The sequence below is a fragment of the Pelodiscus sinensis genome, chromosome 1 (genome assembly GCF_049634645.1).
Source record: "Pelodiscus sinensis isolate JC-2024 chromosome 1, ASM4963464v1, whole genome shotgun sequence".
Classification (NCBI taxonomy): domain Eukaryota; kingdom Metazoa; phylum Chordata; order Testudines; family Trionychidae; genus Pelodiscus; species Pelodiscus sinensis.
In genome coordinates, this window is record NC_134711.1 from 121060398 (window position 1) to 121080161 (window position 19764).

Genomic DNA, 19764 nt, shown 5'->3' on the forward strand with positions numbered 1-19764 from the left:
CTGGATCTGAATTCTCAAATTTTTGAGGCACTTGAAATCTGATCCAAATTCCAATTCTTAAATTCTCCCTATCTCTTTAGTAACTTGAACCAAAACTTCAAAGCTTGACTACTATGAAATTTGGGGGTGAAAGCCAGTTCTGCATATGTATACATTTAGACCCATCTCTAGTTTTAACCCTCAAATTAAAAAAGATTGGGGAGGTTTTCTTCTTTGTTGAATGCGCAAAATCCTGGCTCTAATGAAGTCAATGGCAAAACTCTGAGGCTTTGTCTACACTGCAGGGTTTTTGCACAAGAAGCTTTTTGTGGAAGAGATCTTCCACAAAAACTTCTTGCGCAAAAGCATGTCCACACCTCAAAAGTGCATCGCAAAAGCAATGTGCTTTTGTGCAAGAGAGCTTCCACACTGCAAGGATGCTCTTGCGCAAGAAAGCTCTGATTGCCATTAACAGAATGACTATCAGAGCACCAGTGCTTTTTCTGATAGGCTCTTTTTGCACAAGAAATCCCATGTGGAGCATCCACACATGCCTTTGTGTGCAAGAGCTGTAGTGCAAAAAGGACTTATTCCTCGTGGGAGAAGTAACTCTACCAGCAAAAGCCCTCTGTCCTGTTAATTTACTGTATTTTTTTTGCGCACAAATGCTCTTGAGATGTGTATGCTCTGCCGGTTTTTGCACAAAGACAGCCATTTTTGTGCAAAAACCTTGTAAGGTAGACATAGCCTGATTGCCTTTATGGCACCAGGATTTAACACAAAATCCAGATCTTACCCTACTTTTAATGGAAGTGTTATAGTGTGATGCATAAGAAATCCAAATCTACTCTCTACAAGAGATTTCTTGCAAGCTTCACTGTATGGCTAAAAGACTAAATTAGAATTCAGAATGCATGAGACTAAAATATTCACAAAAAACTAACTCCAATGTTTTAACCTACCAACCTTGACAGTGCCCTTTTAACAGACATAAATCGTAGTAGTATACAATACATTAAATCATCATGATAAAATAAGTGAGTGCAATCTAGTGGTCACTGTTTCTCACTAAAGGAAAAGCTAAATATTTGTTTGAATGCATGGGCCAGTCAGTCTTATCTCCATAATGCTGGTATAAAACTAGAATAACCCTAACGTAGTCAACTTGATAAACATGTATGAATTCGAAGGAACTCTAAGAGAGATCAAAATATCTGGCTATATCTAGGGTTGCCAACCCTCCGGGAGCAGCCTGGCGTCTCCCAAAATCAGCATCAATCTCCTGGGAAAAACAGTCCAGATAAAATTAATAGGATATTTTAAGAAAATTATATTATGTTATATTAGGGGAGGGAGGAAATCTCCTGGAGTAGCTTCAGTCAGATTTGGCAACTCTAGCTATATCCCATGAGAACTATTGCACCGTACTAAGAATAGATCTTGTGCATAAGTTTAGCTGCTGTCATTAGAAATAAATAATTGATCAAATGCATCAATCTATGGAGAGCATATATTTTGTGTAATGCATTTTCTGCCACCAGGTACTCATCAGCAAAGATCAGCACTTCACAGGGAAGGCCAGGGCAAAGAATGGACAAGTGTTCTTTGCTGCTTCACTGAGCAGGAGCAAGATGAATGTCCATCACAACATGTAGCACTTCCTAAAGATGGCAGCATTATGAGGTAGTAGGTTCGCTAAGGCCATGTCTATACTAGCGAGAAGATTGAAATTGCAGTGGTCGATCTTATAGTGGTCAATTTTAGCGGGTTCAGTAAAGACCCACTAAATCAAACGCAGAAAGCCACCCCATCAATGCCAGTATTCCTCAATTTGTGATGAGCAAGGCCACAGCTATACTTACCTGATGTTTGAATGAAGATGTGCAACTTCAGCATTATTATGTGCATAGCTGGAGTGGACGTACCTTAATTCAGTCTTTCACACTGGCTTCACAGCGGGAGATCAATGGTAGGAAAATGCTCCTGTCAATTTCCCTTACTTCTCACAAATTAAGGAGTACTGGCATTGACAGAGGTACCCTCCACATTTGATTTAGAGGGTATTTACTAGACTTGCTAAATGCAATGACAGATCAACCATTGCAGTGCTGATCTTCTCGCTAGCATAGATATGGCAATTAACGTAGCTGGAATTGTATATCTTAATTCGAACTTCTGGGTAAATATAGATGTGGCCTAATTCATTAGACATGCCCCCTTGGGCATCAGCATATAATATAATCTAGCCCTTACAGTTTAAAAAAATGGTGATCTTACATTTGTCATTTATATGAGTTATTCTTAGAAGTAATGAGCCAGATCCCACTTTCCCAGTACTAAGCTATCCTAAATCTGGCATACCTGCCCTTGGGAGTGTCACCTCAGTGTAAGGGGTGTTCTTTAGGTGATAGAGTAACCATAATTCAACTCATCCCATGCCACCTCTCGTCCTGGCCGTCAACTCAGAGAATGTTGCTGGGGCACGGGGGAAGGGAACCAGCCAATGTATCCCTATGCCCCAGAGATCTCTAGCTGCCATAACAGCCCCTGCAGCCACTGTCATCTGGTACAATTTAGCAGAGCCATAAGGCTCCTCTCAATTTTGCTGGGGGGATTAGACTTACTCAGATTAGTTGAGGGTCAGGAGAGCACAAAGATGGCTAAAAGCTAACAGCCATTTTTGCAGCTCTATTCTGAGCTACACTAAGTGGTCTTCAGACACAGCTTAACATCTGGGCCAACATTTTTAATTAATAGGAAGAATGATGGCTGCCTCAGAAAAGGCATGTACAATCAAGAACAATGAGGAACAAATAGCCCAGGAAGGGTATGTCTAGACTACATGGCTCCGAAATGAGTAACAGATAAAGGCCAGATTAAAGTAGACATTAAACGCAATAGAGATGTTCAATACATATATATTTTCCACAGGGAAAAGCTACATTGAAATAACATTATTAAGGTTGCAAGTTCAAGCACACTACAACATTAAGTGATTTAGGTTGATGCAAAGCCACCACAATAATTACTGTGGTGGTTCATGTCCATGGGACAGCCCTGCTGTGGCTGGTGCAGGTTCTCACTATGAACACTTTCTACCCACTTGACTATCTGGGGCACTGACAACTGGAATGCCGCAGATGCAGCCCAAGCTGTCAGCCCCACACAGAACTCACAGATGGAGCCTCCATACTGGGGGTGATGTCCTTCACTAACCTAAGCACCACGCCTCTCACAGAGCTGCAGTAATTACGCCAATGTAGTAGGAGCTGTAGATCACTGGAAGCAATACTGTAGTGCAGATGTTGACAGAGGTAGGTCACAGAAGCTGCTTTGTACTGGCCTAACTCTAGTGTAGACTAAGCTTTAGAATTCAGTTTGCTTCTGCTACCTTAATTCTGCCTGGTAACTATATGCCCCCTCAACTTTCATTTTGTCCTCTTGTGTGGTATCTGGCCCTGTCCTTGCTTGAAGAACACAAGAAGCTTCAAGAAGAAAAAGATAATCTTATGGAGGAAATAGTATCTGAGTCAATATCAAGATTGTACTATGACACGCACATGGAGTGGAGAACAGAAACAAATGTTATGTGGCCAACCCTAATTTTGGCATTATCTTTTTGAGTGCTTGCTTTTGCAACCTTAATACCATTCTTTTAATGTTTAATACATATGTGAGAAGAATATCTAAACCAGATCTGATTTGTACACATTTCTGGGCTCCCCTAAGCTACTCAGAATCAAACTAAGAGTGACCTCAAAAATGTATGTTACTTTAATAGTTTAAAGAAGTTTAGCATACTAAACTGGCTTTAAAATGTAAGCATTTTAAGGAGTTGAGCCAACTTAACCTCTTAAACCACCTTAACATCTTAAACTATCTGATTACCCAGATTTATATGTAGAACCTGACCAGATTTTGAACCTAGTATTTAGTATCCAACAATTTAAAAATATTAAGATAATTACATCCCTATCAATTACCATATGTGGCTGAAGTATATATTATGGCCAAAACACCATGTACTTTTCAACAAGCTGGATCTGGATCCTGGGTTTCTGTAGGAGCTAGTGCAGCAGCACATTGGTAATTTGTAGCAGTTTCAGCTAAGCTAAAAAACCGAGTTTTATTCTGAGTACAATGTGCAGTGAATAAAGCTAGGAGTACAGCATGGCTTGTTTTATTAATATTGATATTAAATTTATTTTATTCTGTCCCTAATTTTCAACCTTCTGCAGATTTTTGTATTGACAATACATAACCACATTACAACTCTCTCAGGGGAAACTGGAAGATCTGGCACCTGGAAGGAGTGGGGCAAGATTTAGATTTGTAGGATAAACATTTTGGGCAGGATGTTTGAAAGTACTCAAGCACTGGCATAAATCTGCTCTTAGTGCAGTCATTATTGGTGGTGCAGATAGAGTTGTCTATATAGTCAAGGTTGCCCAGTACAATTCATTATAAAGCTATGACCCAGGAACTGGTTGATGCCAATTGGGAGATGGCACAGAGGGTGCACAAAGTGTTATTGGGATCCCTGGGGTCAGATATTTGCAAATAGTTCACTAAAGGATGACGTGTGATACCTTTCCTGAGAGCATAGTTGTCCACTGGTCTTCATAAGCATGGCAAAATTAATATGCACATAATATTTAAGGAGTTACACTTGCGTTCTGAAAATTATGTTGTTAAAGCAAATAACCAGGAGGTAACATGTCTCACACTGGTTCCCTTCAAGCAGGAGTAATAAATGTTTATCTCTTTGTCTGGTCATGTATGTGTTGGGCATTTTATGTCTCACAATAGATGCTTGTGTGCATACTGACCCAACTGGTAAACATGAGATTGCAAAATCTTCAAGGCAGGAAATTTACAGGAAGAAATAAACAGTAGGGCTATGTCTAGACTGCAAGCTTCTTTCGAAAGAGAGCGTCTAGACTGCACGCGGAACTTTCGAAAAAGCAAGCCACTTTTTCGAAAGAAAGCAGCAAGTGAGTCTGGATGCTCTCTTTCTAAAAAGCCCTGTTTGCTTTCAAGAACGCCTTTTTTCGAAAGAGCACTTTCGAAAAAAGGTGTTCTTCCTCGTGCAATGAGGTTTACCGCCGTCGAAAAGCCGTGTTCTTTCGATTTAATTTCGAAAGAACGCGGCTGCAGTCTAGACACAGGTGAAGTTTTTTCGAAAAAAGCCTACTTTTTTTGAAAAAACACCTGAGTCTGGACACAGCCTAGGGGAAATTGTGTTTACAAGCAAAGACAAGGGATTGTTGGGGGTCTATCTGGAGGTGCAGAGTTACATATCAATCCTTCACAAAAGGAGGCAAATTAAGGAAACGTCTGAAGGGGAAAAGGAGCAGAATGGATTGGGCTCATTTCCCGCCAGACCTTGGAAATGAACACATGATTCCTCAATCTCAACATTCCTTGGATGCTAGCAAATTTGGCTGGCAGTTGAATGCCATGCTGAAGAACTGGATTATATTCCTGCCTCTGCTGCAGGTAATGCTTCTCAAGACACTACCAAACTTTTCACAGATGGTCCCTAATAATGTGTTCCTAAATTTCTGGTCCAACTTGGAAACACAAGACTGAGCATTCATAGATGCAAAGTAACTAACTGGGAATGGTAGTTGGAACTTAGATGTGCTACCAAATAGCAAGTACTCTAAAATCAGACCCCGCGTGTCTTGAATTGGGTGTGCAAAACTCCTGGACACTTTTGACATTACTCAGTATCTCAGATTCCTGTCTGTAAAACGGGGATATAATACCACTTTATCTCATTGGGGCATGGAGAAGGTAAATTAATTAATGTGTGTGAAGCACTCTGATACCACAATGATAAATGACACACAAAAGCCCACAAAAAATTTAATAATTTTGTTTTCAGAGAAGGGTTTGTATAATGTGCAGGGCCATACACTGAACAATAAGGATAAAACTAAATACTGAACAGCTGCTCACTCAGTGAACATCAACCATCATGTGCACTGAATGAGGCAGGGAAGAAACCCTCTTTAATGTAGTTAAAACTGTATCATAGTGCATACACACAAGGGACTAAATTAGGGTGGCATGGACATTTCCTAAATTTTGAGTGCTTAACTTTGCAACCTTAACATTCCTTGAAGCAGATTTAGGTCAATATTGCGCACTTGCACAAATGCCACCCAATATGCTTATTTAACTCACCTAGTGCAGGGGAAATCACCTCTGGTTTTATAGCCTCTGTGCCATGCAATCCCAGTTAGCTCTAATAATACAGGGTGGGTCAGCAGCGGGAAGGGATGTGGCTGGAGCCTAGAGTGCTCCTGTAATTCTTGATCAGTGTAATGGCCTCTATGGGACTATTACAAGCCAGAATTCTTTATAGCAACCCCGACACTGCTCTTATCTGTGATGGTGTCAGAATTAACACAGGATGACCAAAGTGTCAAACCCTGTTTTGCAAGCTTCTTGACTAAAACTGAATTCAGTGCTTGAAAAATGTGAAGCTTATGGTTCAGTCAACTGATATTTCCATTCAGATGATTTGCAATGATGAAATCATTACAAATGTTAACATTTAAATTAGGGATGTCAACGAGTAGCCAACTATATGATTAATTGATAAGCCTAGGCTTATCAGCTAATTTTGTCAACTACTCGCATTCCCCCCCCCTTGCAGCCTCTGTATCAGAAGCAGAAAGGGGGGGGGAGTGGAAGCAGGAGCTGGTGCTGGGGGAGCTGGCACTGGGGGAGCTGGCTTAAAAGCCAGTTGCCCGCAGCACTGGCTCCGTGGTGCCGCCTGCCCCCTTGTGCTGCTGTCTCTATTAGAGGCAGCAGCACAGGAGTGGGGGGTGGGTGGATTGGGGAGGCTGGCACAAAGCAGCCTCTGTCCGTGAAGGGCCCAAGTTCCCTGAAGACAGAGGCTGCTCCACCTCCCACAGAGGCTGATTCGTGGCAGCATTCCCTGTCCGCAGGGGGTCCGAGCTCACGTGGGCAGAGGCTGGTCCCGTGGACAGGGAATGCTGCCGTGTAGCAACCTGGGCCTGCCGTGGATAGAGACTGCTCCGTGGGAGGCGGCGCAGCCTCTGTCTCAGGGGAGCTCGGATTCCCCTGTGGACAGGGACTGCTGACTGACCAGCCTCCTCTACCCCCCTCAATCTCTGTCCAGGTGGAGCTCAGACCCCCGTGAACAGGGGCTGCTGCCACCCTGTGCTGCTGCCTCTATATCAGAGGCAACCACGCGGGGCGGCAGGCAGCCAGTCCGCAAGGGGAGCTGGTTTTTAAAGTGGCTCCCCTCGTGGATGGCTCCCACCTGCCACCCTGCACTGCTCGATAGAGAGGCAGCAGCACTGGGTGGCAGGAAGCTCCCCAGGAGTGGGGCTTGGAGTGCACTGGCTGCTGGCCCCACCCACGGGGACTATCAAATAGTCGTGTAATCACAGTTTTGATGCCGTTACGTGACTATTCAATTACCAGGTAATTTAAATCCTTAGTAATCTTTAAATCCTTATTAATCTTCAGAACTGGACCATCATAGGGATAAATGAGCCAGTTCATTCCTCAGATTTACAGTTACAGGTAGGTTGTGTGACTATTCATACAGAGTCACTGCATTGGTTTGTGCTTAGTTTTCACACAGAAGAGTTAGGAGTCACTTTTTTTGGGTAGGATTCTGAACACATTTCTTCAGCAAATAGGGATGAGGATTCTGCAATGAATTCTGTGGCTATGGGAGACCCAGGACCCTTGGTTAGTGACCTATCAGCAAAATTCACTACAATTCAAACTACATTTTGAATGTTGCAGGGCACGGAACAAATTCAGGTCTTTTGTTCTTCTAAATTGTGATGTGCCTAGTAATAGGAAATTGGCAGAAGCCCCAATTCTCCTATCATCATATTCCACTAAAGAGGGCTTAAATATTCCACAAGGAACATAAAATATGTGCAAACGGGTAATGCAAGCACAGTTATTAAGTAAAAGTAATCTCCATCTTAAATTCTGATTACCTCATGTAATTAATGGCACGTAGTTGGCTAATAAAATGTTCACTTTTGATACATATTTAGAATGGAAATTCTACTAGGAAACTAATTTTTTTTTGCAGTGGGCTTTTATTTTTCCTTAAAATATTGATAAGTTGTGCATTAATCTGAGCCTTTTCTTACGAACAGTAAAAGATGATCCTTTATTTTTCTTTACACACAGAAAAATATCGCTTATCACACCTAAGTGAGGGAGGATGCATGAAGGAAGAGGTTAAGATTGGACAAAGATAATGGCAAAAATATCACCCTTAAAGAGAAACCAACTGGTTCTTTTAGTCATTTTATTCCATAAAGCATTAAAGAAATGTCACAGCAATTCTTTCTCTCTCGATCTTTTCCAAAACATCTAGATAGGGAGGCAAGTTAATGTATTAGTGCCTGATTGAAGGTCAACTGCAGTCAATAGAAAGACTTCCATTGACTTCAGTGAGCTGTGGGTAAGGCTTTTACAGAAGAATCAGTTGTCTTACCGTGTATGGAAAATCCTACGCTCCCAATTCCCTGGCTGTTGTGCACCAGACATTTCAGTGTGTTCTATAATTTAAAATATGGCATTCAAGTGTGTAATGTATGATAGGTCCATGTCCCTTTCTAGTAATGTCTAGGTCAGCAGCCTTTGTGCAATGCAACCAATAGTACTGAAACCTTTCTGTCTTTTAAATATGAAAAATAGGAGCACTTCATTTTATGGCTCTAGTGCCCAGATGTCACTTAAAGAGACATGACTGTATTGTAAGACAGAGTCCTACTGAGGGGTATTAACTTATAGTGGATGTTTTTGCCATTTAAATACAATTTGGATTAAATGACTGAAGCTTCCCCTGTTGTCTCCTCTCAAAAACAAAATATCTTCTCCCACCTTTTCATTTTCTCTGTTCAAGATTAGAAATTAAACTAAATTGTACCTTTGAGATTTGGACCTGAACTTCCCCAGTATTTATTCAGGGCAGTCCAGGTTGAGAGTTTGGTATAAGACCCAAGTCTTTTGAGGATGTATTCTGAACAGCTTTTCACCCAAATAAGTACTTCACAAATGAACACACTTTCAGACACTATCAAGACCAATCAATCACCTCTGGCCAAAGCCTAGCTGATTTCTTGATCTCTGGAAAACAACAGCAAAGTGGAAAATAAGACATGTTGGGGCATTTGATATTTAGTCTCCATCTACCTACATTTGCAGTCCTTCTGGTTTTTGGCAAGCTCAAAGCCAGGCCTACATTCACAGGCAACCCCACCTTTGGGCGTCTCCCGGCAGATATGTGCACACCCGTGATCTTTGTTCATACAGTTCATACCCTCTGTAAAGAGAGAAAGAGAAAGAGAGAGAGAGAGAGAGAGAAAGAGAGAGAGAGAGAGAGAGACAAGTACTGAAAAAAAAATCCCATTGCAGATTAACTCTAATCAATTTCACAGGTCCATTGTTCCATTGTCAGCATAATTTTTATCTTCCATCTGGAGAATGTCCCATTAGGCAACTGAATGCTGTAGCAATAGGGGTCTAAAATCAACATATGAGCACCATAAATTACAAAACAAGCATCCACTGGGATCCATTATACCTACACTTCAGACTTATACATCACATTAATGCAGCTATTTTTGCGACTATATAATGTAAAGTTTGTAGTGACAGATTGCAAGAGCAGGTGAAGAAGCTGCATGAAATTTAAAAAGAGATTAGAACTATCAGAGCCCACTGGAAATTATATCTTTACTGCCATATGTATTTTGAACATTTAACAGAGTGTAGTGAGTGTCCAAACAATTAATCATTTTTCCCCTTTCCAACTTCAATAACATTAAAGATCTACTTCCCAAAAATCCTTTATATACTGTAGAAGCGCAAAGAAAAGAGAATAGAATTTTGCAATAAAATGGAGAGACTGTGAAATTTATGCTATAGATTAAAGTGTGTGCATGTTTATACCTTTATGAATTCATGCACAACTTGGGATTCTAGATTGAGACACCTGAGAATTCTCCCATGATGGGGAGTAGTATAGCTCCTTTGGGACAGCAACAGACTACCAGGGACCAAAGCCAGTGGAAAGGCATAAGAGGTTCTGCAAGACTTTGTATTCCTTGTGGATCACTGAAGCCAGATTTTACTTTTTTACCACAAGATGGGGGTTGCAAAACCTGCCTCCCAATAGAAGAATACAGAGGAAATTTAAAAAGATCAAACCCATGGAAGTTTCCTGTCTCATAAGTGGTTACCTGAACTGAATGAATGAATCCACTTCTTTTTTTTTCTAATTTATTGTGTAAAGGCCCAGGGTTTTGGTTGTTGGGTTTTTTTTTTTTTTGGTCTGCCAGAGTTTATGAAATTCTCAGAATGCTCTTTTTCAAATGAGAAATCCAGTAAAGATTATATTTATGCATTTTATATCAAGTTTTACACATTGATATTTTTGGTTTTCTTTTTATTATAAATTTCCTTTAGTTTTCTTTCTTTGTCAAAATATAGCCTTTTCCCAGCAAGTCCACTCTTTCATTCTCTGTGTATAATATATAACATCATACCAACCGTCTTATAGATACGTAAGACGCACGGAATAGTGTGAATCTTTTTTTTTTATCATCCTAAGAGCCAAGTGTGGGATTTTCCAAAGCACCTTTAGACGACAGACTTTCAATAGGACTTGTGCTTCTAAGGGCTTATCTTCATTTTGAAGTTAGCTGGAGTCCCATTCACACACAAATATCCATAATCTGCATACTCAAGGTGGTGCTTATAACTCAAGGTGCCCAGTTTGTCAGGTGACACAGCCCAAACCGCAAGTATTTACCTCAGCTGTTCACACGCTGTAATGTGGATCTAGGCTACCACCACTCAAGTGATGCTAGGCCTCCAGTGCCTTCTCACAATTCCACACCCTCATCCAGCCAGGACAGTTTCTCCCATGTCCTTTAAAGCCACAAATGTTATAACCTTTGTTATTAAAAACTTGCTAAAAATAACTTCTATGAGAGTATGCATGTTCCAGAAGAGAATGATGTATGCTGCACTGTAGTAACATGTAGTCACATGCAAACAGAAAGTGAATAAAACATCATAAAGGCATGTTTTTTTTTTCTGAATGAGCAGATATAAAAAACCTGGGAACAGCCTTGCTGAAGTGTTTGAGGCAATTTATAATCCCTTTCCCCCACACTTCCCCGACAAAGAATTTCAGACACAATGCGTTTGACAAACTGCATTCCTGCACACTACCCTCTGGTCAGAAAAGGATCTAGGAAAGTTAACACATGCCAGATTGAGTCACTCTGCTAAGGAAATGAGGAGGAATTAGACAGATGTCAGTACATATTTAATGACATAGAAGCTTAATGAAGCAAGTGATTATCAGTATTTGCTTTAAGTTACTGAATATTCACCATTGTTAAAAATCACTTTGAGAAGAGCTGAATTGTATATTGCTGGGAATGAAGAGGAATATCTAAGGTTAGGATTAATTGCAAATTGAGAACAAACTGAGATTCAGGGGAGAATTGTATCCAACTATTAGTGTATATTAAAAGAGCATTCCAGGTGGTAAATTCACTGAATATCAGTGGTTTGAGAACCATTATATGAAGCATTTTCTGAGTTTTTGCAGAGTTGTCTGTTCACATGGTACTTGGTCTTCTAGTTCATGTAGCTAAATCACACTGAACAAAGCTAAAAATAAGCTAATTTTAGAAAAGTAGTGAGTGTAGAGGTTAGGGTGCATCTACACAGCATCCAAAACTCGAAATAAGATACGCAATATATGTTATGCAAATTGCGTATCTTATTTAAAATCTATTTCAAAATGGCTTATTTTGAAATTTGGCACATCTACTCAGTGTCAAATTTCAAAAAAACGCACTAATTAGGGCCATCCCTTTCCCCTCATGCAATGAGGTTTACTGGGATGGCGAAATAGCGCACCCGTTATTTCAAAAAATATTTTGAAATAATGGGTGGCTTGTGTAGACACAGGATAGCTATTTCAGGATACCTCCAGTGTCCTGAAATAGCCATGCAGTGTAGACCTACCCTTAAGTTGTCACAAGTATGTTGCGTGTTTACAAATAGCAGAGGAAATTGTCCAGGTAATTGATCCATGAGGCACTCTCTTCACTAAGATGTGGTCCAAGCTATGGAATAGGTTTGTACTAAAAATACATTCAATACTTTCTAAACATTATGTTTACATATAGAAAGTGAATGATGTACGCCATCAGTCAGAGATAAGTTGGGCCACACAGCCATCTTGCTGTTATGCTGTGATGGACAACAATGTTTGAGAGCCACACCACAGGAACTATATTGTTGTGATGGATTTAAAGTGTAGCAGCCTGCTGATCTGCAGATTTTATTTATAGTAAGTGGCGTTCTAGCTCTGGGAGACAGGGAAAGGAGTAGAGACAGAGAGCGAATCAAGCGGATTCATGGTGCTACGAAAGTGCTGGAAGGGAGGGGGAGGAGTAGGAAGTGCAGGGCTCTGGTGCCCGTGTGTGAGCGGTGTAAGGGGGAAGGGAGCAGACAGGGGGGCTGTGGGGTTTCTGCAGCTCACTGAGATGAAGGAGGGCCACTCACATTGCCCACTCACTATTCTTAGTTGCTGCCTTAAGGGCTCTTGGGAGCAGGCTCATTGTTTGCTCCTGCTTCCCTTGACACAAAAAAGGAGGATTAAAAAAAATAAATAAAAGGAGGAGGAGGAGGAGCAGTCAGAAAGTGACACCTCGATTCCAGTCACTCCTCTGCGCTGGTCTGTATACACCCTAATGGATAGCTTGGACTGCTCCTCCTCATGCACAGACAGCAGCCCTGACAGAGTTCATGCAGACTGCCTGAGGCGTCTCCCTAGATGGTGCAGCTCTGCACCAGCTCCTACATCAAGCAGTAGACTAGCTGCCACAATCTAGCCCTAAGACTTTAGTTTAAGAAACAGAAAAAAACCCCAAACAAACTAGGAAATCAGTTGTTATAGAGCAGAGCATGATCCCAATGAAGTAAAATGGGCATCTGCCACTGAATTTTATCAGGCCAAGATTTTAGCCTTCATCATCGTAGGACAAATTGAAGTCAGTGGAAGTGCACCAGCATAAATGAGATAATAGCATGGTCTGATGTGTTGCTCCTTCCTACAACTGAAAAATATATTGTAGAAACCTGGAAGAAACAGAAATAGGAAATACCAAGTTAATCTTTCTAACCCATTTCCCAGCCAATGTAGGATTACACCCACAGTAGGTTTTCTCTAGTGTTTTCTCCAGATCAGTTTTAAATATCTAAAAAAAACAAGAGAACTTTCACTGCATCCTAATGTATTTGCAGGCTTTGTGCTTTTTCCTTGCTTGGATGCAATTTCTCCACTCTGGTTTTGCTCACGAAGAGCTGTTTCTTGCTGATTTGTTCTTTTTTTTGCAGTGATTTGTGGGTACCAGCTTCCAGAATTTATGAGATCACAGGTCAACTGAAAGATTATAGTTCACAAGTGAAGTGAAAGACTAAATGTAGATGAAAGAGAATAATCTGCACACCAAAAAGCCTTCTCTTTTTCCCTCCTAACACTAGTGTCCCAATACTGAAAGGTTCTAGACTTTTTCCTGTCACCAGTAAAATAAAGCAATACTTTATTTGCATGTGCCTGTGTGTTTATTCAATATAGCTGTTAAATAAATCTACCTGCAGTCTGCCTACAAAATTTAATACATGGTCATTATTTTGCCTGTAAAAGAAAGAAACACCTTTTAATACAGGCAGTCCCCGGGTTACGTACAAGATAGGGACTGTAGGTTTGTTCTTAAGTTGAATCTGTATGTAAGTCGGAACTGGCATCCAGATTCAGCCGCTGCTGAAACTGATCAGTTTCAACAGCGGCTGAATCTGGACACCAGTTCCGACTTACATACAGATTCAACTTAAGAACCCCAGGCGTTCCCAAGTCAGCTGCTGCTGAAACTGATCAGCAGCTGATTTCAGGAAGCCCGGGGCAGAGCAACTCTGCCTCGGGCTTCCTGTAGTCAGCTGCTGGTCAGTTTCAGCAGCGGCTGACTTGGGGACACCTGGGGCAGAGCAGCTCGGGTGCTGCTGGGTTGGTCCAGTAGCGCGTCCGCTCCTCGGCACTACTGGACCAACCCAGCAGCACCCCAGCTGCTCTGCCCCAGGCGTCCTGATCAGCAGCGGCTGCTGAAACTGATCAGCAGCGGCTGCTGAAACTGATCAGCAGCGGCTGCTGAAACTGATCAGCAGCGGCTGCTGAAACTGATCAGCAGCGGCTGCTGAAACTGATCAGCAGCGGCTGCTGAAACTGATCAGCAGCGGCTGCTGAAACTGATCAGCAGCGGCTGAATCAGGACTCCTGGGGCAGAGCAGCTGGGGTGCTGCCGGGTTGGTCCAGTAGCGCCAAAGAGCAGTGCTGCGGGACCAACCGGCAGCGCCCCACCTGCTCTACCACAGGCCCCGGGCTTTGCTCCACGTCTCCCTGGTCTGCTGGGGGCGGGGCACTAGCTGCGTCCCCCCCCAGCAGACCAGGGAGATGCGGAGCAAAGCGGCGGAGGACCTGGGCCGGACCACGGCGCTTCCAGATCAGCTGCATAAGGAGAGAGAATCCCAGAGTCTGAGCTCCAGACTAAGCCCAACCACCTACCTGATCCTAGCTGATGGGCCAGCAGCAGCCCATCCTGTGGATCTTTTATTCCTGTGTAGACACAGCCCTAGTTATCACAGATCCCTTAATAGTACTACTGCACAAAATATAAGGCTGATGGAATGACTTTTCCTATTGTACTACCCTACAAAAATGTTGTTAGGTCACTGGCCTTGAAAATGATTAAACCCAGGTTGACTGTGACACTCATATATTGGTCAACTTTTATTTTCATTCACACTCCCTCTTCTTGCCACTTTCCTACAGGGCTGAGTGACTTACACAGCTCTCTTCCAAACTTGTGATTGTACCCCAGGCTGTCATTCAAGTTGATCTCTCTGAGGTCTGCTGGTGTCACAAGCCCTTTGGTCTGTCCTTTGTGAGCTTTCATCCACAATCAGTGCAAGAGCATCCTACCAGTATAGCTCTTTGGTCTCCACTGGGGATGCTAATAGGAACATGGCCTTCCTGTGTTTACTTTATTCAAGAATTTCAGCCAAGGATTTCGACTTCCAAGGCCAATGAGCTTGCATGGAATTGTTGGAACTGAGTAATTTGAGCCTCTCTTTTTTTGTCTAACTAACTTTAGTACCAAGAAAGACAAGCAATGACGCATTATGTTAAAGTTACACCCAGGAATAGCTGTTACAAATGAGTTACATACATGAGTACAGTAAAACTATGGCCGATGGGAGCTGTGGGGGTGACAACCGCAGGTGGAGGCAGCTCACAAAGCCATCAACTCATGCCTCTGTTTAGGATCAGCAGGGACATGTTGCTGCTTGCAGGGAGCTAGCTAAGGTGAGGATCCTGCACCTTGAAATCCCTCCCTCCCAGAACTGGCACCCTCTCCCATGTCCCATCCTCCAGCCCGGAGATCCCTCCTGCACTCTAAACTCCTTGGATCTAGCCTGTAGCCTCCTACTGCACCCCAAGCATCTCATCCCTTGCCCCACCCGATAGCCCTCACCCCCTCCTTACACCTCAACCTCCTGCCCTAGCCCAGATCCACCTGCCACACTCTGAGCCCCACCACACCCCCAGTCCAGAGCCCATACCCCCTTCTGCACCCCATTACCCTGCCTCAGCCCAAAGCTCACGCGTATACTCCAAACTCTTAATTAAACAGAACATTTGGCTAGCTCTCACACCCCATTTCCTCAACATATTGGATACAAAACGTTACTGTACCATGTGTTATAGGACATTATAAACACACCAGTACAAGATCTTGAAGATGGGTATAAGACAGGCTTATAAGCAATCATTGGCGCATTGGATTTTGTAACAGTCTATAGCATTGACTTGCCATATAATACAATATCTAGTAATAATAAATTACCCATTAGTAGCTATTTATAAATGAATCCTTAATATAAATTACAACAAAAAATGTCCTGGCACTAATGCTGGGTGACATTTTATTTATTTGCTACTGGATTCCCAGTTATCCCATTAAATGTTGGTAATGACTCCAGTCTGGGCAGGAGATCAAGAAGTGGCTGATAATCTATTGATAAGTGGTTTGCTAGGAAAAAAAAGGTTACTTAATATTGGTTTTCTGGTTAAGACCAAGTATTTTGCAGCTGTGTAACCCCTGACAATTATGGTCCATGATAAAAACAAGGGGCCAGATCTATCTGAAGCTACGATTTAGGTACCATCTCAATACACAAGATCCCCACTAGACTGTCACTGAACTCTGTAGGTGCCTAAACTCACTCTGTTCCTGAATTTTTCCTGAAAAATCCACCTACGTGCCTAAATTTCTGCCTCTGGGTACGCGCAGAGTTGTCTCAGGCCAGAATCCCACTCCTACGTCTTAAGCCTCAGCTTTCACATCAGTTGAAGATAAGCACTTCTCTGTTTCTGTTGGCTGTGGGACTCTATCTGGTAGGTGTGCTCAGAGCATGCCTATCTCTAAACAAAATGGCTAGTTGGGCTGTAGTGAAGACCTCCCATATAATCTTTAGCACAGTGGTTAAAGCACGTGACCAGGATGTAGGAGTCTCCAGGTCAAATTCTGCCTTTGCCTGACAAGGAGTAGCAATCTTCCACTACTGAAATGAATGCCATAGCCACTGGACTTGAGGATATTCTGAGGTGGATCCCCCTAAATCTCTCCTGTTGAAGCCATTTCACTTTAATTAAATAGCCATTGGGCCAGATACAGTGACAATCATGCTATGGTTAGGGCCCTGAACTGAAAGGAGGGAAAATGCTCCGTTCAAATCTCTTTTCCATATCACACAGCTGGGGAAATTGAATTGGGGTCTCTCCTATTCTCGATGAGCACCCTCATCCTTGGGCTTAAGTGATTGTGTGTGGGTAGGCTGGCGTCTAAGCCTTCTCACAAGGAATAATGTAGGCACCTCAGCTTGCTGATTCTAGGAGAGGGGATCCTGGACGTGAATTGCTAGCTGATAGGGGTGCTGAAACAATTTGTACAGAGGGGGTGCTGAGAACCACTGAACCAAATTATAAATGCTGTCTATAATGGAAACCATGTCTAGCCAGAGGATGCGGCTATACTCCCAGCAACCTTAGTTCTAGCACCTACACTAGCAGCGACAGGGGCCTCACAAAGGAGTGGGATCTAAAACACCCACGTCTTGACAGCATCAAGATTGGCTAGTTTAGGCAGTGAGCTGCCTAGTGCGCTGGCTTTTGTGGATGCCATTCCCAGGCACCTGTTCTCTTCCCATTCATTACATAGACAGCCTTAGAGACAATCACAGGCTTTTGTGGATCCCAGTGATTTTCAAGGAACCTAAAAGTTAGGTATCCGTTTGTGTATCCAGACTTACATCTTCTCTCCCCGATTACCTCTATGACCTATTATGTTTTTACCTTTATAATTCTAAATATTAGATGATGTCCAACACAAAAATGTTTGTAAAAAGCTTGCCATTCCTTGGGGTGAGTGGGAAATCTACACATCTCCTGAATACCTGGAAAGAATTCCGTAAAGTCCCTGGGCTTCTGGGAGTTGGGAGAGCAAACCAAGAGCACTGAGCAGTGAGAGCGCATGGCAAACTTTGCAAAATAGCCTCTTGGGTCAGGTATGGAAAATATGCTCATGTGAGCACAAACAAGCAGAAGAAGTGATTGAAGATACTAAACACACAGCTGCAGGTCCAAAACAGTTAACGGAATATGGATCCACATGGTGACTTGAATTGCTTTTTGAGGGCAGCCAACTCACTACCCACACCTCCCTGCACTTCTTGGCATGCTCAGCGCAAGCACCTGTTTTTGCATATTTGTCCTTACCATTTTCAATGTGAACATAATGCCCTGAACAAAACCAACAACTAACCAAACAACAAAGCGTCAAAAGGCTTCTGATGAATTCCTGTCCCCGCTGAAGTCAATGGCAAAACTCCCATTGATTTCAAAAGGGCTTGCATTTCTTCCTTAGTATTTGAGCCATAGAATTTGTTCAGTTCTTTTGGACTCTTTCTTTCCATTTATAAGGGCTTGATTCTGATTGGTGAAGAGCATGGTTGCTGTCATCACAAACCAGGATCTGACCCAGTGTGAGGAAACAAAGGAACACATACTTTGTTTATTTTGCTGAAAATAACAAAGGAGGAAACTAGTTGACTGCACAGTACCAGCTGACATCCACTGGATGATCATGACACGATGGGCAAGACATCATACATAATACTGCTATTTATGAATAGATCAGTAAAACTAATTGAGACATCTTTTTTCAGATAGGCTAAGAACTATTCAGCTATTTCATGCTCTGATATTTTCTTGCATTGTTAATCAAATCAGTGTGTTCTTTCCCCATTCAAGATTCCCTGAACAAGTTGATTGGTTCAATTTAAAACTTTTAAAAAAGAAATCTACTTGGGTCTGTCAATATATCTACTCATCTGGAAGATTTAAAAACATTACAGAGCAAATGAACCTAAGGAAAAACAATCCATCACTACACAGTACTATAAATCCTGGACATCATGCAGGGGGAAAAAATGCATGCAGGTTACACAGCAAACAAGTATAAGTTTGTTTAGCAATTACATGTTTAGAAATAAAACATGCTTACGGTCATCTTTAGCAGACAAGCTTGTGGTCTTATGCTTGACAGGATGCTCCTGCTTTGAGTGGCAGCCAGAAAAACCACATCTGTCAGCAAGCCCTGAAGAGGGGTTTTGTCTCAAGATTTAAAAATAGGCGTGTGTCAAAAAACACAACTTCAACTTGTCAGCATGGAAGGCAAAGATTTGCAATTCTGCAAAGGTACAGTAGCTTTGGGGGAGGGGAAGGGAAGATAAAATGCAAGTTTAGGGATTTAAGAACAGTAAGAGTGACTGAGCAAATGCCATTCGACAGAAGAACAGAGGCAGGGAAAGGAAACAGGTTTATGTCTTCCAACATAACTGAATGTGATTCTCTTGGGCAATCAAGGCCACAGGTCAAGGAGTTTCTGGCTGCACAGGTTTCAGTTCAAGCTAGGTTAGTAGTGACTGAATATTATCCCTGCATGAAGGCTACTTGGCAATCTCAGACCAGTTCTCACACCACAATACTGCTAGGAGTTGGTGCCAACTGACACACTTGTCAGCAGTCTAGGAAAGAGAGCAAGTATCAAACTCCCTTCTCACATATAGTTACAGTCCATCCAGAGGGAAATTTACCATGGTAATGCAGGGAAGCTAGGGCTGCAGCTGCCAACACTATACCTTCTAGGAGCGCTCAGCTCACATAAAGAGACTTACAATAAAATATGAAAACAAACCCCAGAACAGATGGCTAGATTGTGCTACTCTTCTTTAATCTTTAGATTGCATCTTGGTGACCACTCTTTAGATGGGATAACAAGGAGACAGAAATGTTTCACAGGTTAAGCACTGTGAGGATACTTTGCTATGGCACCCCCCACAAAAAAAGCAGGCCCAGAAAGACAAGAAGCCCAGAATAGTGAGATGTCTGCGAGGGAGGTTTGGGTGAGGAAACGAGTTTCTGTGTTTGAAAAGTCCCACCCCACTCCTTCAGGGTGTGCTGGAGGATCTGAAACAGCAGCAACTTGGAATATGATGATGTGGTTGTGGCTCCCAGAAATCCTGCTGCCTTGGCTTCTCAATACACTGTCAGGAGCCATTCAAACCCCA

At 42.4% G+C, this 19764-nt stretch overlaps 1 protein-coding gene across 9 annotated transcripts in view; it reads right to left on the reverse strand.

Annotated features, from left to right (window-relative positions):
• Positions 1-19764, reverse strand: part of SCUBE1 (signal peptide, CUB domain and EGF like domain containing 1) — a 293808-nt gene that overhangs the window by 141908 nt on the left and 132136 nt on the right. For 4 of the 9 annotated variants that reach the window (XM_006127716.4, XM_006127715.4, XM_006127714.4 and 1 more), the window contains exon 5: positions 9191-9316. The exons of 3 other annotated variants lie outside the window; for them this stretch is intronic. In XM_006127716.4, coding sequence (XP_006127778.2) covers positions 9191-9316 — 126 coding nt within the window. The remainder of the gene's footprint in view (positions 1-9190; positions 9317-19764) is intronic. 2 more of the 9 variants (XM_075899450.1, XM_014575791.3) reach the window with 1 other exon arrangement.